The 19,069-nt window shown below is 37.1% G+C and overlaps 1 protein-coding gene across 1 annotated transcript in view; it reads left to right on the top strand.

Annotated features, from left to right (window-relative positions):
- Positions 1-19,069, top strand: part of LOC122797657 (serine/threonine-protein kinase Nek11-like) — a 1,134,678-nt gene that overhangs the window by 10,903 nt on the left and 1,104,706 nt on the right. Inside the window, exon 4 of the mRNA XM_044066198.1 lies at positions 18,118-18,203. Coding sequence (XP_043922133.1) covers positions 18,118-18,203 — 86 coding nt within the window. The remainder of the gene's footprint in view (positions 1-18,117; positions 18,204-19,069) is intronic.

Raw genomic sequence — 19,069 nt, 5'->3', positions numbered from 1 at the left:
GATCTCCCCTCATGTTCTGCATTATTTGTGGTAAATACAAATGCAGACACATAAGTTCTTTCTGTATAGGTTGACATGGATGATAAATTCTATTTATTCTCTATTTTCCCCACCAAAGATACTTATTTGGGAGGAGAAAATGAATAAATAAAGTCTTCCTTTACTGTCTCTTGGGGGATTAATCTTATTTATTTACAATTCCACCTTGAAGACACTTACCTCAGAGGCCTTCAGAATAACCACTGGTGCTTATATGTTGGATATAATAGTTTCTATGAGTAAACAGCTGAATGGATACTTTGGTCACATGACTACTGTGTACAGAGCCATCTCTTCTTTGAAGTTCATTCTGAGAAATACCATTTATGTATCTGGGAAGCCTTCTGATTTACTTTATTCTATTATGATTTCCTGGAATTTTCTAAATTTCTTTAATGAAAGTGTTAATATTTTTCTCTTGCTCACAGAATGAAACACAACAAATTCTGGTTTACCTTCCTGCTTCCAAGGAGTCATTCTTGCTAGATGAGTTTAGTATGGCTAACTGCTCCCAGATTGGTTTAATCTGAGGAAACTACTCCATCACAAACCTGAAACATTGCTCTCTCAAACACCTTTAATATTGCCACTTCCTCTGTCGCTTCCATGACTGTAATGCAGCTGCAGCTTGACGTCTTACATTTGGCCTGTGAAATTTTGATTCCACCAGGATTGCTGCGAGATGTGCACATGTAGCATGATATGTGAACATGATGGCTCATCCCCAGCTGTCCTTGACCCCTGTGATGATTTTATTATTGGCAAGATCTTGTCTTCACTGGACACTGATGATTATGTTGACCCCAGCAACAAAGTATAGCTTTCTGCACTATAGATGACCTGTATGCTTCTACCTCAACACCCACAACTGTAAGCACAAAAGTCCCATAAAATACAGTCTCTGTATCCTGAACATGAGATTGACAAATGTAAAGGAGCTTTGTAGGAACATAGGAACAATACTATGCATGCAATTGCAGGGACCATAAGAGGCCTAGCCATATATAACTTTAAACAGGTATCACTTAAAAGCTCTTTCCACCTTTACGTTTACTTAATAGTGGCTACCTCCTAAATCAGTCCTCATGTTTGTGGCTTGAAATGCTGACTTTTTGTAACCTCTTCAGGATCTTTACAAAATCTGTGACAGTCATCTTATTTTCACTATGATGGAAATGAAGACCAGCAGCTGCAATGGGACAATATGATTGGCTAACTGTGAAATTAATTTGTCTCCAAGAGTCTTATAGCAATAAGTACTGACATTTATTTATAAGAGTACCTGACTGTGGAGGTTGTTTCAGGAGTGTATTTGCAGAGGGTATCATTACTAGAGGAACAGTGCAGCAATTTATATTAACTTAAAGAGTTTTTGCTGGGAACTTGCATTCTAGGCACAGAGCCTCAGTTAGAAGAAATGTTTTGCAAGGTATGCTGGACTATCTGTCTAATGTTCCTGCATATTTTGCTGAACAGACTGGCTTCTGTGCAAAATTCTGGACCTGTTTAAAATGCTTCCTTTTAGAATGATTTATCAGTGTTTATCGTACCTTTTCAGGAAGGAGACCTGAACCATATTTTGTTTGTGACGTGTCCTTTGAATACAGCTGAATCTTGTGGACTTTTTAACCTTAGTACATAGTTACAAATATGCATGTTAACAAAGACGTTGTAGAATGAAGTAAATCTTCCTAATGAAAGATATGTTTTATTTAAGGAAGACATCCTGATTTAGTTGTAAAATGTAGACTGTGGCTATCAGTTCACTACCATTTATCCCAGAAGCAGATGACAACAGTGGCTCCTTGAATGTGGGTACGGAACTGTATAAGTATCTGCAGAAGAGTGAAAATAATTCCAAGGATAGGTCCTGTGTCAGGAATCCTTCTTGGTGATCTATGTATATATTGAGTACATCTGTATCATCTGGTAGTATAATTAACATCCTGTATGCTATATCCATTTCACACTGTGATGTGTTGATCCTTTATGCATTTTTGTACAGAGTGTCATCCTTAGGATGTGATTTTAAACCAAGGTGCCATCTGCTTGAGCTGGTGGTAGCTAAGGTGGATGTAAACATATCCCGTGGCATCTATCAAAAAGAGTATAGGAAGTTCATTGATGTTCTGGCCAAATTTCCTGTAGTTGTGTGTATACTATCTCAGGTCTTCCCTGCAAAGAGGCCACTAGCCTGGTGGGACTAATCTGATGAACAAAGGATAAATTAAAAAAAAATAATAATAATAAATGACACCCAATTTGCACACATTTGTATTTGTGGATGTCCTCTATAAACTAAGTATGTTATTTTAGAGACTATATCGTCCTTAACTTTTATGTCTAGTTTCTTAATAAATTTTGTTTCTCTCTAGTCTCCTTTGATATATCACCACAAGGAGTCAAAGTCATACCACTGCCGGCTCCCTGTGCTATTGATAATGTAAATCATGTTTCCTACTACCCCTATGTAGCTATAGTTTAAAACAGGTGCAAATAGTTCAACTTCAAACTTAGATTTATTGAATGCACTTATTAACTAAGTGCATAGCAGGACTGAAAACAGTAGTTCTGCATATGCAAACAATACAGCAAGAAGGATGAAAATCCCATTGACCTGTAAGTTAAAATTCAAAAAAAGAATGTTAGTAAGTTGTATTAGTAAGTATTATAAACCAGATGAAACAATACTTTCTTAGTGCCTTTTACCAATTTGTGGAGCAGTAGTGCTGTTACATTAGGGTACAGGGAGTGATGGCATAATGACACAGCTGAAGTAACAAAAACCTGCACAATGTGCATTGTGCATGGCTGAAGTAATACAGCCTGCACATGTGAATCTGTGATGTGCAATTTCACAGCTTAACATATGGAGACTGTAGTCATACACAGATCAGTTTAACAACTGGAGAATGTATTAATTATTTTCTAATGAATCACTATTGCGCAATATCTAGTAGCTAAACATTATAGCAAAATATGAGGAAAATGAATATTTCACTTTATTTTATATGTTTGCAAATGTTATTTTGTGCACCGTGTAATGGGGAAGCAATATACAGCAACAATGTATTGATTGCTCAACAAGTGCTAGTTTGTGATACTTAATAATACATTAGCACAGTTATAATCAAGATAAATATTTTGTGTTATTCTACTAAAATATCATTTGGTGCTCTGTATAATGGGCAAGCAATGTATAGTAATGAGTTCTTGATAGCTTGAAAATGGACAGTATGCAACAGGAAGAAGTTATAGGCAAATACAAACAAGAGAAATGTTAAAGTTTATTTTGCATGCTTGCAAATATCATTTTGATACACAGTGTAATTAGAAAAAGGCATGCAGAGATATGGTCAACTGGCAAATAATCAAGTTTATGTTGCTGTGTATTGGTATGTATGACTGAATAATCCAACCTCTGGGTAGTTGCATTTTGTGCAGCTGAATTAATAAAGCCTGCAAGTGCTGTATAAAGTCCCACATGCAGAGAGTTATAAAGGGTCAGAAAACTGCATTAATTTTACTATACTAATGCACTTGTGGAAAAAAGATCATCAGTTGGAAGCCACATACAGCATTATGGTGTTTGTACTTTGAAAAAAAAACACTATTGTCTGACACCTGAAGCTCAGACATAACAGCTAAATGTAGGTAAGAGGAATAGTTCACTTTCTTTTACATAGTTACAGGTATCATTTGTTGCACTGCTAACAAGTGGATGGTACAGTGCTGTAGTAATCCTAAGCATTCTCAGGGTATATTAATTCTGCCATGAGAATACAGTTGTGAAAGAAGAAATATTTATTTGTTTATTTGCTTACTTATTTAAGGTTAAGTGGGAAGTCCACTGACCTTTTTCAGGATCAGCTCCAGTTTCAGAAAAGAAAAAGAGGATAACATTACATTGCAAAAATCAAACAGAAAACATATAGCAGTTTGTGTTCAAACTATGAGATCACCAGCAAGCACAAACAATAGGTACAGGTAAACAATATGACAGTGCTAATTCTACTATAGTTTAATAATCTGGCAGATTATTCTAACGTTAATTCATGAAGTCATTACTTATTTACAATTACAGTAAATCACTCCACTCTTTTTATCTCATGGAAAAATGTTTAGCTGCTCTAGATTGTTTGACGAGCACTAATTGGTATTGCCTGAAATATAGTAGCCAAATACAAACAACAGGAACATTCCACTTTATTTTAAAGGTTTTCAAATATAATTTGATGCACTATATGATGCTATATTATTTTTACTGCAGTAATGATCTTATAAAACAAGATAATTGTATGGAAACAATATGTAACAACATAATCTTGATTGTTTTACAAGTGACACTACGTGATACCCAGTACTGAGACATTGCAGCCAAATATAAGAAAGAGTAACATTTTCATGCTTGTTGTATTGGTTGAATTACTACAGTTTGGGTATGTATGACAGAAACAGGTCTTGAGACTGTCAGGCATGGGAGGAAGTGACCAATGTGGTTTCCAGAGTATAGAGAAAGGCACATTTTCAGGTCCACAAAGGCACCGATAATCTTTCACTGGAGACAGCTGAAGTATTTGCAAGTAGGGTGTGGAAAGTAACACAGAGGTGCTAACACTGGGGGACAGAGGTAGTATTCTCTGAAGTTTTATCTATATCACCAGTATTGTGGCAGAAAAGAAGCAGGGAGTATAAGGAATGAATGTGACATTGCTTAAGGGAAAAGCTTTTTGAGCTAAAGGAGAGAGAGGATAAGCAGGGTGGAGAGACCACCTCTGTCATAGAAAGGGTGCATTTTATACCCACTACTTCTCACCCACCCCAGACTGCAGTACACTCACTGTCTCCTGATTTCACTTCTGCAGATAGTTGCTAATGTTCTCTGCTGAGTCTCCCAACTCTTAGCGATTGCATTTCTGTACTAACTCTCCCTCAGCAATAACTATTCGATGCATATGGCTTCACCAAAGTCTTATTTCATTGAGCGGTGCAGCCATTTTCCACAGCATCCCTGACACTGGTGATTGGTACAGACCTATACTATTCTTCTGCTAAAATATTTTCTTTACTTCAACTTCCTATTAATGTTTTAATACCATTTTTCCTTCTTTTATTAATGTCCCATCCTCACAGCATTCCATCCAAATTGCAAGATGATCTGAAAAACCTGTTTTTCCACTGTCTGCCTCTTTCATCCTTTCTGACATTACAAAAATCCTATTTCAGTTTTAAGATTTTCTCTTCTGTATGCGTATCCTGTATCCTTACTGATTAACAATGTTCCCTACTGCATTATCTCTCATTACTTTTCCGTCTCTATTTGCCTTTCTACCTTTCCCACATATATTACAATTAAAATACCCTGAAGGTATAATATCCGTATTTATTGTGATATACGGTTTAACTATGTCAAGCCAATTTTCCATATCCTTTATACTAGTATGTGCATAAATTCCTAATACTGTAAAAACTCCATTTTCCAACTTATATCACCACTGTCACACTGCCTGACCGAACTATGCAATAATCCAATATTTTGACATTGTTTCATAAAATAGCTATCCCTGAACATGTGTCTTCCCCTCAATCCTACAAGATCGTATTCCTCCAGAAACTTCACATTTGAAATTTTTTATTTCCATTAATAAGTCTTATATCTAGCAAAACTATCATATCTGTATTTAACTTCTTATGCCATTGTATTATACAGATTCTATTAGTATCATCAATAATGCTATTATACTCCACAAAATTACTCTTACACTTTTCCTTTCGTTTCTTTTTAAATTTTGATGAAAAATGTTTTAATTTTCTTTTCCTCACTTTAACTTGTTTAGGGTTGCCGGCTTTTCAAATGCTCAAAGAGGGACATTTTTTTAGAAATATGAGATATTTTAGGAAAAAAAACATACCCACAGCCAGAGCAAAGTACAGAACTTCACTTTTTTGCACAAATAAAAGCTCATTCTTATATCATTTATGTTGCTTATGCTATTTCATATAACATTTAGGTGTTTCAGATATAAAATAACTATTTTATGCAACTATTAAAGAAAACTTAAGAAATATTTTTTGTCCTAAAATCTCAGGACATTTGCCATTTTTTATTTTTATTTTTTGCAGGACACAATTGCCTTGCAAAGAGGGACAGGTGGTAACCCTAAACCTGTTCCCCTACTGAATTCCTTTTAAACTGTGCATGGTCTCCCTCACCATCATTTTTTGACTGATCCTCTCCCTTCATAGTATCATCTGAATCTACTTCCCCTTCTTGTACTCCAAACTGAATATTCTGTATTTTTCTCTATAAAAGACTTTCGCTGGAACTTCATATACATGTACTTCTTGTTGAGATATCTTGGCTTCCCCCACCATCTCCAGTATTGTTTGTGTATTTTCTAGAACATTCTCACTTCTTTCAGTTATAACTTCTAAATTCGGCGTTGCATTTATTTGTAGTATATCCTTTCCTCTACACTGATTTCATCTTACTTTATTACAATTCATCAATAAAATGAGGTATAAATCACAAAAATAACATGATTTTGGTTGTCTAAAATATCTTACAGTACACATCTCCTCTTTAATATAATATGTTTGGAAGATGTAGTAAATTATTAGTCTATTTTCAGTATTACTTCAGTTTTCCATCCACAATTCCACAGGTTTCTATGATCTTTACATTTTTCACATTTTTTGTTATTTCACATACATTTCCTAAAGATGGTATTACATCAGTCTCATCGATCTCCTCAGTTTTGAATTGTGTAAACACCTTCTGATATAGTCGCATTATTTGCCCTATGAAAATGTTCTCATTCTGTGGAACATCATCTTTTCTTTTTCTTTTTTCCAGCTTAAGCAACACAATTTCCATTAAATAAACAATCTTTTGTCTATAGCATATAACCCAACAGTGCGTTATCAGCACATACTGTGTTCTACTCAGAGTCTGCTGCCTTACTTTCCATGTTTTTGACTTTTTTTTATTTTCTTCTTCTCCTTCCACTATCATCCTTTCTTACTGCACCACAAACTACAGTGGTGCTCCTCCTCTCTCTTTTCCCATCTAAAAACACCTCTCAGCCCCACCTATGCAGTAATAGAAGTAATGTGTGTTTGCATGACACAATTCCATTACCGGAAAGTCCACTGGGTAAGAGTCCATTTTCAGTGGAGAGGAGGAGAAAAAAAAAAGGTTAAGAATAGGTACAAGTTATATGCAGTCATTTAGCACCTAGAGAAATTTTTATATAGTATATAAAAAAAATAAGTAGTATAGATAATAACAACAAAGGGATTGCAAGGTAATGAGAAAGAGGAGAAAATTATGGTATAAGAGAGGAAAAAGAGAAAAAAAAATAAAAAAAGTAGAGAAGAGAAAAGGAGGGTATGAGATTTTTATTCTTGGCTAGGAAGTCTTTCAGAATGTTTTGAAAAATGGGGGAGGTGATAAGAAGTCATGTATATGTTAGTTGGTGGGGTAATTACTAATAATTTTCTATGAGAAGTGACTTTAAGCTGTATAGAAACAATTTCTGGGTTTATGCAGTAGTGTTTGCACAATCCCACTAATTTCAAGGAGGCCAACATCTCCTTCATACTGAGTGATATATAATCTTGGCAAGCATAGTTTTTTATATATCATTTGAGAGTCTGTTCCATAGCATGGGCAGTCTCTGGGTTATGAACCGTCCTCTCCAGCATGTTCGTTTATAATGGAGTGGCAGTGAGGAGTCTCTGTGTGGTGTGGAGGGTCTGTCCATAGAGGACAAGTGTTTAAGGCCTAGGATCCTCTTTTTAAGATACTTTTTGCTCTCCTCCAGTTGTTTCCTGTTTCCAAAACCCTAGTAATGAGATGTTCCACACAAGGACTTTCTGACCACAGTGTGGCAATGTGTGATCAAAATAGAGAGCTGCTGCCAGCTGTATTCCTGTTATGTGGACTACCATCAATGTGGTAATTCATGGGAACTGTTTTTTCCCAAGGGATGATGTTAAGCTTAAGGCCATGGTTCTGACACAGTCGTTTGTCTCAGTGTGAAGTTCTTCTGGATGTATAGCTCCCAACTTGCAATCATCTGCGAACTTTGTCAGCCAGAGTCCCTTCATGTTGGCCTGGACTTCAGAGAAGTAGATACCAAACAGGAGAGTACCCAGGACTGAACCCTGTGGGACTCCACTTGTGATTAGTTGGCAGTCTGACTTGGAGTCAGCTACTTTCACATTGTGGGTTCTGTCTGTGAGCCAGTTTGCAACCCACCTAGTGATACAAGGGTTGATGCCTAGCATAGTGAGTTTTTCTATGATTCCTGAGTGGGGAATGGTATCAAAAGCCTTGGCCAGATCAAGGTAGGCTGTATGACCCACCTTGCCTTCATCCACAGCTCTGATGACTGACTCAAATAATTCATCCAAGTTGAGGAAGTGTGATCTACCCTTCACCAAACCAAACTGTTTGGGATTCAACATTTGGAGATTCCCTATATCCTTGTTTATTAGGTCCATGATGATGGGTTCCATAGCTTTTCATATCAGGCTTGTCAGGCTAATGGGGAAATAGTTCCCAAGGTCTGTAGTCATTCCTCGTTTGTGGAGAGGGATGACTGTAGCAGTGTGCTATTCGGTAGGGACAAAGCTTGAGGTGAGGCTGTAATTGAACAGAGCACACAGGTGAGGTGCCTGTTCACTCTGTAGTTCATGTAGAACACAGCCAGGGATATTGTCAGGTCCCATAGAAGCTGTATTCTTGGACTTGAGCAGTGCTGTTTTAACCTGTGCAGCAGTAATACTGGGTGCCTGGCAATCTACTGGTATTGTGATTGGTCCTTTGGGGGGGGGGAGTTGGCACTGAATTTGTCGGCCAATATACTGGCAATATCTGTTGGCTCAGTATAGGAGGTACCATTGTGCAGTAGCTGAGAGCAAATCTGGGTATTGCCGTGGAGATTCATTACATAACTATAGAAGGCCTTGTGGTTGTCTTTACTATCTGCTGCAATTCTGTTTTCATAGCTAGCTTTAGAGGATTTGATGAGGGATCTCAACTTTTTGTTGGGGCTGATAAGGGAGTTTTTACAGTCTTGGGACTTCACCTTATTCTGCATCAATTTCCTCCTTCTGTTGTAGAGTTTGTTTATGGCAGGGGACAACCAGATTTGCTTTCTTTTTTGGAGGAGAGTGTCTTGGTTCTATTGGGTATGGTGAGATCCATGCATTTGTGTACATGTTCATACAGGGATTGGTGCATGATTCGGCGATCATGCAACTATTCTCCATTTGCATGGGTGCCATGAATTTAGCCACCTCTGGTTTTAGGAGCCCAAAGGTAGCATTGAAGAAGTTTCTCATGGTGGTTACCTTTGTGGGGGTGGGGGGGATGTGGATTTCCAAGGTGATTAGTTTGTGGTCAGATCTAACCAGGGAAGAGCTGACTATTGGTGTAGAGCAACAGTCGCCCATGTTTGTAATGACCAGGTCAAGGATGCTGGTACCTATAGTGAAGGTAAGAACAAGCTGGTCCAGGGCATTGGAATTAATGAACTCCAGGAAACGTTGGGCAAGTGTATTGGTACATGACTATTTTTCCCAGTTAATGGAGGGGTAGTTGAAGTAGCCTAGTAAGAGGTGTTAGGTTGGACCCTAATATTCTCCAGGGTGCTTAGGAAAATGGAGTGTGAATCTTGGGACATGGTTGGGGACCTCTAGCAAGCTATGACCTGAGTCACTGTCTTACCCAATGTAAGCTGCACCTGAAGTATCTTTGATGCATTATGTTGGGCTACCAGTCTGGAGGTGTGAGCATCCTTTATGAATATGGAAACACCACCACCTTTGGAGCTTCCGTCCAAGTTCTGTGGCCGAAAAATGTGGACTGAGTTATAGCCTGGTAGTGCAGGGGTGCTTTCTGCTGCCTTGAACCACGTCTCTGTTACAGTACAAATGTCAATTTTCTCCATTTGAAGAAGTTTTGATCTCTTAAATGTAACTAACTTCCTGTTTTATTTGGTTTATTAATCCTTTATTTACCATGTAACAATATTTTTATACTTTTGTATATCTGTGTGGAGCTTTTCTCCCCGGGCCTCTACCGAAAATGGATATATATCCAGCTAGACTAGCCCAGTCAACAAATGTAAAATAAATAAATAAATAAATAAATAAATAAGAAGTGCTTTGAGCGAATGCATTTTGAGATTTAGACTTCTAGCATTGAGCAGCATGACCCTCAGATTGCATTTGGTCTATGGAACACCATCTAAAAAAGGCACTATAGCGGTGGCAAGAGCCTTGGCCAGTATCCGAAAGCCCAGGGGTGATATGACAGGTGCAGGCCATCTCTGGCAAAACATCGAGTTCTGTCAATCATGTCATCCCAGGCAGACAGATACTGGATCCCCTTAGAATGACACCAGAAACATAGCCAATTGTTGAAATCAATCATTTTTTGCTTGTACTGTGGTATCATTCTGGGTGATGGTAGGATGCTGCTCAAGGCTAGGGTCATACCCACCTGGGTTACATAATCTGAGAGCTCCTCCATGTCTCTTTTCATGTAGTCCAGGGAAGTACGTCTCAGATCATTCACACCCACATGTACAATGACAGAGCCATATTTGTACCTGTTGTTGAGGGACCTGAGTGCATGCATTATGTGATGGATCCTGGCACCTGACAGGCAGCTGACTGTTACTTTCTCCTTATTCAACCTAGTGAGTGGGACATCACTGTGCCACACTATCGAGTCATCTATGACTAATGTGTTGGGCATGCTGTTTAGCCTTAGAGACTTTGGTTAAGTAGCACACTGTTTAGGAGAGTTATGTGTCTTGTGATTAGTGTTGTGTTGCAGTGGCTGAGTGCATTTCTGCCTTGGAGGTCTCTGCTGCTTGTGTAGATTTTTATTGAGAGCCTCTGTGAAGGTGGGTGTGTGGTTTGTGTTTTTATGTGAAGGATATACTGGAGTGTGTCCTGGAAGGCTATGTGTTCCATGTGGTGTGGTGCAAGTGTTGACCTTCTCCACTTGTCCAGCTATTCCGATCTTGGCTGGAGAGTGTGTGGCTTCCAATTTGGATATACAAGTGCATCTCTTGCAAGTCTGAGTGTTGGGAGGTAGGAGGAGAGGGTTGTCAGTGTACATGATGCAGTTTCTACATTGCTTCAAGATGCCCAAGTTCACCAGTTTAATAGGAGAAAGCACAGGGAACTGAACTTTAGAAATGACTGGAGGGGTGGGCATTGATAATAAGTACTGGATCTGTTTCCTTGTAGAACGTTTAGCGCTGGTAGCACTTTTGTGTGCTACAATAATTGCAACAAGAAGTCTGGTAAAGTGCTAGACTAATAAGCTAGTATAAGTGCAGGAGAGGAGAGAACTAATAGATCTAAGGGATAAATTGAAGAGCAGACTTTGGCACTGCTCAGGAGCTTACAAACAGTCCTGGATACAGCAAGTCTGTATCTGGACTAGACCAGTTACAGGAGAAGCAGGAAACAAAGTCAAATGCGGGCTTTTACACCAGAAAAGTTGAAAGAGATGGAAAAACTGCCCAAACAGCCAATAACTACAAATTTCTGGGCCAGAAACCACTCCTCTTGTGGTAGATAGGCTACTTGGTGCTTACCACTCCCACTGATAAGCTAGAAGCCTTCCTTCCAACACAGAAAAGCTTGTGGGGCTCAGAAGCTTACAAACAGTCCTGGATACAGCAAATCTGTATCTGGACTAGACTAGTTATAGGAAAGGCAGGAAACAAGCTTAGAATTATTTTTTTTTAGTAAAGTGGAAAAGGAGAAAGCAGGGATAGAAGATAATTCAAGGTTAAGAACCTAAGTGGGTTGGCCTTCTCAAATGTTCTGTCTGTATTAGGTAGAATGAGCTAATGACACTAGACTGGGAGGAGTGTCCCAGATCAAATTTACAGTATGGGTGGGCAACTGCAAAGCCACCAAGTATAAGAACAAGATGCCAGTGGGGAGAGTGGGTGGGAAACTATTACAGCTTCTAGCTGTAGCCACTAAATGAAAGTTTTAAACAGATAAAGGAGAAAAGGAGACTCTAGAGAATGCTTTTAACTGCAAACAAATCAGTTATATGATACCTGACTAGAACACATAAACCTCACAATAAAAGCACAAAATCACAGATAGAGCACTCACAAACAGAAAATACAACTCTCAGTATGAAAAAGGAGTTTAGGGTTAAGCAATTCAGTAAAAATGTGATTAGAGTAGTGAAACAGTACAGTATCTAGCAATGGAAAATATAGTTAAAACAGTACATAAATACAGTGAAACAGTAAAAAAAGCTTTATAACAGTACAAAATGTAGTAGATTAGCTGTATAGCACAATTATAAGAATTACAGAAGTGCAGTTCAATGAAATAAGTGTAAAAAATATCTTATTCTGCTCTTGGAATCTTAAGGAATTTCTGCTTAGTCCCAGTGATGAATCACCAATTCCACAGCCTGGTAAATACAAGCAAAGCCCCTTACAGAAACAAGGTTTATATACCAGAAAGGATGGAAGAATCTAGAAGCTCAAATTACTACTCCGTCCTACTAGCCCCTGCTGTTACACCAATCACTCGTGCTAGAGAAGGTCAGAAAACCCTGTTACTCTCAATAATAATGAAAAAAACATGCTATCAGCAGAAAATGGCTGCCAGAAACACAGGAAACTCAAACAAAACTATCAGGCCTGGACAACAGCAGACCTCTATCAAGATTACCTGAGTGGAATGGAACACAGACACCTCACAATAAATGCACAGGGAGAGCACTCACAAACAAAAAATACAAGTGTCAGTATGAAAAAGTAGTTTACAGTTTAGTAATTAAGTAAAAATGCAGTTACAGTAAGGCACACTATTACAGCTGCTAGCTATAGCCACTAAATGAAAGTTTTACACAGATAAAGGAGCAAGGAGACTCTAGAGAATGGTTTCAACTGCAGACAAATCAATTATATGATACTTGACTAGAACACAGAAACCTCATAAAAAAGCACAAAAGCACAGATAGAGCACTCACAAACAGAAAATGCAGCTCTCAGTATGAAAAAACAGTTTACAGTTAAGTAATTCAGTAAAATGCAATTAGAGTAGTGAAACAGTATCTAGCAATGAACAATAAAGTTAAAACAGTATAAAACAGTACATAAATACAGTGAAACAGTAAAAAAGCTTTATAACAATGCACAATGTAGTAGACTAGCTGTATAGTACAATTATAAGAGTTAAAGAAGTGCAGTTCAATGAAATGTGTAAAAAATAAAATGTTCTGCTCTTGGAATCTTAAGGAATTAAACAAGGTTGGTTTGATGAGTTAAAGGCAAGACAAAACAGCAGTGATGACAAAGAAACACCCTAGAATATCCCCCTTTCAATTTTTGTCCATGGGATAATAATTTGCTCTTTAACTTGGCTCACCTGCAAAGTAGTTTGCTGAAGTTTCATAGTCACTGCAGTGTAATTGGTTGATACAGAGTGCACCTTATACATCTGTAAGCATCGCATTATTCAGGAATGTGGGATGCTGTCAGCTGCTTTTATGTAATATAGCCATGCCATACATTAGAGTCTTCTCCTTTTTACAGCTTTCTACTACAGCTTTATTTTACAACAGATTATCTTTTCTATCACATGATTTTATTTTATTACCTTATTGTTGTATTGCCATACTGTGGTGGTGGTGCTGTTGCAGCGTTGTCGCCTCACAGTTAGATGCCCATTCGATTCTCAGTTAGACCGTCTTCAGTGTGGCGACATGCGTGAACGGGCGTTCCTTCGTTGAAGGTTGTGCGTTAGGCCCGGCAAGCCAGCACATAAAACTCTACTGTCAATCATTAGCGGACCGGAGTTCTGCTGTGGCGACCCCTAACCGGGAAAAGCTGAAAGACACAAACAAACATTGTCATAGTGCCATAATTTAATTTTTTTCTAGATGGCTATAAATTCTGTCTACATCAGTTCCGCATGCAATTTATATATTGTCAGAAGACATGTTATTGGTTTACAGTTCTTAGGATGACTTACAGGTTCTCTCTTAAGGAAGAGTATTGTTTTTCAGGTAGCTAGCCAGTCTGGTGTCTGTTTGGGATAGTATGTATGTAATTTATTATGGAATATTTATGTAAAGTTGTTAATACATTTAGCAAGGAGAGGGATGCTGCATCTGGACCTGGTGTTTTCTAGTCAGGAGCTTATCTCAATTTTATCTCACTTTTTCTGGCTGTTACTTCCTGCCACTTCATATCCCAATTTCTCTGGTTGTTACTTCCTGCCATTTCATATCCTCTATATTAGAGCTGCTTATTATTTTCTAAACCCTTCTGTCCAGTCCACATGTCCTTATGATCAGCATGGTCTTCATACTGCTTCTCCAAAGTGGTATTTCTTTAGCTTTTGCTTTGTTTCCTAATTCTCTATTAAATCTTTCTGGGTAAACAATTCATTGTGTATTTTGTGTTTTACTTTATATTTATCAGCACACCTTCTACATATTGTGTTTGTGCTGACATTTTTAGTTTATTATCGAAAACAGTGTATGATAAATCCACTTTGGTCTCTTTTGATACTGTATGCAGATTTTACCAGATACTTCCATGGTGGCATTCCACATGCTTATTTCTTTTCATTTGTTGCTGTGGTAAACTTTATATGTTAATAGCTTAGCTGTACAATAATATATATTATTTATTTCTGTTATACTACATGAATTTATCTTAATTGTCCTGATTATAGTGTTCATCTGTTTTACTAGAGTTCTAACATTTTGGGTCTTATTTACTATCTCATAGCTATTTCTTTCATGTATCTTAAATATGTATTTCTATCTCTATTAAATCAACTAGGTCTTCCATTACATCCTTACTTATGAGGACCTCCACTTTGCTCTGTTTCCTACTCTTTTCCTTGCTGTGCTATTCTAATTGAACTTTCATGCAATTCTCCTGCAGAAGGTTCTAACACATCACCCTGTGCTATATCTTCTACAGATGTATCCTACTCCAACTATAGCTGTTTCATCTGGGGACTCATAGGCCCACCATGTTGCAATATTGCCTGTGTCAGAGTTTCCATACTAAATACTTCACTTTGCTGATGGACTATTAATTCAGTTTCTATTAGTTTACTTTTTGTCTTGCTAAACTTCTTTTTTCCCGATTATATTCCACCATTGTGATCATAAGTTTTATTGAGAAACTTACCATATCTTGGTAGCTCTGACTGTATTTCTCTTTAAATACTTTCGGAGATGCCTTTTTCATGTTGATTAATTTGGCTTTCTTCTTTGCATAAATATCACACCTTGTCAAATCACGTTGTTTTTCTCCATGTCTATGTGTCATTTTTTTTATAACTTTCAGCAGCCACTGTTTTTTTGTTCTTTTCCAGGTGCCCCAATATTTCTTCATGTATATCTTTTTTCTTGTCTGTTATATTAAGGATCTTAAATTATTATCTGCAGGCTTTAAACATTTTTCTTGTGCAAGTATTTTTCTTTCTTTTAATTACTTACTCTTGCTGCTTATTAGTTTTCTGGAACTTCTGTTTTTTTGGGGAGGGCTTACAGTAACAATATATAACATCTTCAATATCTTCAAACAGTCCACTTTATTGACTCTGTGGTGTTGCTTGGCCTATCATATTTTTTTTGGGGGGTGCATACTAATTCTTCCTTTTACCACAGGAAGACCACCCTCATCCAGAAGTCTCACCTGGAGCTGTGGTAGGAATGTTTCCATGTTCTGTCTTTTTTAAGTCCTATCAGTGTTTTTGGCTCATAAGTCCCAGGTGAACAGTACAGACTATGAGATATGCATAACAGCCACAATGCATATACTTACCTTATTTGACTGCTACAGTAGAATAACTAAGATGTTTCATTTAGTTCAGTCAGTTCTTAAAAGGATAGTGTATGCAAGGTACTGACAAGGTTTTGCATAAAAAAAATACACACCCATTTTTTTAGTGTATAAATGTGTGTGCATGTATGTATATTTATATGTGTCTTTTTATTGAGAAATTGACTATATTCTCTTATTTGTACTCTGACAAAAAAAAAGATAGTGTTGAAACAGTACCCAGAGAAGTAGAGAAGAAGAAACTTGCTTATGCAGTTTTCAACTAATGATATACAGTCATAAAAGGAAAGATTTGGAATTGCTCATAAAAGAAAAGAGTTATTTTATTGGATTGCTCCAAAACATCTAGCTCCTTCTCAGCTATTGAATTTGCAGTCAGGAGACCACAAATGGACATTCACCAAGTACGAGTGTTGGGTAGGGGGAAACTCGCTGCCCCTCCCTCACACTGCTGTTACTTAATGCAATTGTCTCCAAAGTCATAATTTCTCTGATCAAATGCAGATTTTTTTTTTATTTTGCAGAAAACGTCAAGTATTCCTCTTTCTCCTTTCTTCTGGGAACTGGGAGAAGAGCACCAAGTTCAAAATGCAGTGCTCAAGTTCATACATTTCAAGCAAATATGTTTCAGCAGAAGAAATGCATTTTATCTGTTGCTATTTTACTTGTTCTAAGAATTAAGACTGAATGCAAGAAAGAACATATTTTGGAGTATGGTGGGAGAGAGTCCTACCCAAGAGTGATGATCATTTTGCTGGGTGGTATTATGTAAATAAAAGAACTGAATCACACTCTCATTAACATGTTTTAATCCTTTCTGCTGTCACGTTAAGTGACAGTGATGGCTAACAGCATCTAAACATTCAGTGATTTACATGTTCCTATGTCATGCCATGGATATATGTTCCAACACTAAGACTGCAAGAATGATTATTAGAAAGACTAAAGTGAATCATACTGCATACATTTAATTTTTTTCTGTGGTTTGCATTACCCACGCCCCAGTGCATGGTAAACTAACTGCACGCATTTAATTTTTAATCAATTGTGAGGATACTGCATATTGGGAAAAGCAATGCAGCTACTTCAGAGTGTAGTCATCGCTGGCAACTGGCAACAGTAAATTGATATTTGTAGAGTTAGTCTTTACACAGCCTCATCAGTCCCTCCTGGCACATCTTATGTCACAAGATTTTTACTTGTAACTGGAAGCTAATCTTAGAATAAAATATTGTACTTTCTAAGAAGCTGGTCATGTTGTTTAAAGACAAACTTTTCTGATAAAATATACATAAAAGCATAAGTAATGGAAACATAAAGATATGAGTTAATACAGTGCAACATTTCTGGAAATGCATTTAGTTTCAAGATCATTATGGAGACCAATAGCATCAGTGTGAAGTGTGCATAGGTTTTCTGCAGGTGCTCCAGTTTCTGTCTACCTCATAAAATCATGGTGTTCGACTGGCAACAGTAAACTGTCAGTATGTATTGCATTTGTCCTGCCCTTGTGGCCCAGGCTGGAGATGAAAAGGGCCCAAGATGTTCAGTTCTATAGTTAACAGATAGTAAATAAAATGCACAGGCAAGGATAACCTTTCCTCTTCAGGCATGTCTGCAGTAATACTACTTAATGTTACTGTATCACAATTACGAGATTTACTGAAACCTGAGAAAACTTGAACTGAACACGGTTTTCTTTTCTTTCCTCTTTCTGTGGAGAGTGACAGCCTTAATCCATCCAGGTATGAACAAAATGTTCTTTAGGCCATGAAAATATCCATTTGATTTATCAGAAACAGAGGTGGATTGTTTTATTTTCATTTAAACATTGTGAAAATTGACAGGTCTTATACAGCTTTTAAAGACAGCGACTTGCAATATTTTCAAATAAAACAGACAGCATGCATGCATAGCATAGCACTACAGTAACTTTAGTGTATGTGCTCCTTCAGATCACATGAGATTAAATATGATTATCCTTTAATATAGCCATATTAAAAACTCAGTTTCCTATACTCCTGAGCAAGTACTGTTTGAAAAGTGCTTTCTTTGTTATTGTAAAAGTAAGAGAAATATCATGTCTATGTATGTGTTTTATTCTTCAAAGCCGCAATGCTTGAAAAAGGAGATAGCATTTAAGAATTGTCAGTATATCCTAACTTTTGTGATGATAATTAATTGTAAACAAACATGTTCTTTATTACAGAATATAAAAAGCAGATTTTCAAATATGACTCTGAAAGACAAGACTATAAATATCCGCCAAGATTCAGAAGAAATTTTTGATGCTCTGTAAGTATTTTTGTTTGAAAATAACTAAACAATAGCCATTTCCATGCCATTTCCTAATTACATTTTAAAACATTTTTAACATGAAAAACTCCTAGTGAATGATAAGTCCTTCCAGGAACAATCTGTCACTTACTGCTTATAAAAATATTACAGTGACAGCTACTGAGTTGTACTAGAAGTGGCAAATTACATCATGTTATTAAAATTGGAACTGTAATAGTTTTTATCACAGCTAGAGCATTAACACAGTTAAATGGAATTCCTTATTTTGAATGTGTGCACCTCAATACATTGTGCATGAGTCTGACCCATCTTTTCTACTAACGTTTAAATCAAGTAGCTGTTTATGCTTTCAGTTCTTTGTTAAGATAGAAGCCCAGATGTCTTAGAGAAAGCATCAAGGATGCTGGAAATAAAGAGTTATGCAGTTTAGGTGTTTTCCTTCCAGTACTATAAATTATTCTAAGCTTCAGACATAGCATATAGCTACTGCCTTTCTACTTCTTCTCCTGACTGAACTACTGTTGTTTTATTACACATTATTAGAATGGTGGGAACAGAGGCTAACTTCCAAAAATGTAACTATGTATGTAACTTGGGATGTAACACTACAGTCTGCTCTCTGATTGGTAAAGAGTGCATGTTCCTTTAGTCTTTTTTTCCAGCTTAAGTGGTATTAAATCCGACAACAACAAACCACAGCAAAAGCAAGTAATCAGGCTAGCAAAATTACAGCATTACAACAAATAAAGGCTAACGACTTAAAAAATAAGTGTAGCCAAATATATACAGATTTTACATTTCCAAAGCATTTTACATAGTTTTAATATCAGTGAATAACGATAACATTTTTATGGACATGCAAT

This window comes from Protopterus annectens, chromosome 3.part1 (genome assembly GCF_019279795.1).
Source record: "Protopterus annectens isolate FY-2018-M chromosome 3.part1, PAN1.0, whole genome shotgun sequence".
Taxonomy (NCBI): domain Eukaryota; kingdom Metazoa; phylum Chordata; order Ceratodontiformes; family Protopteridae; genus Protopterus; species Protopterus annectens.
Note: the sequence above shows the minus strand (reverse complement) of the source record. Positions and strands in the feature narration are given on the sequence as shown.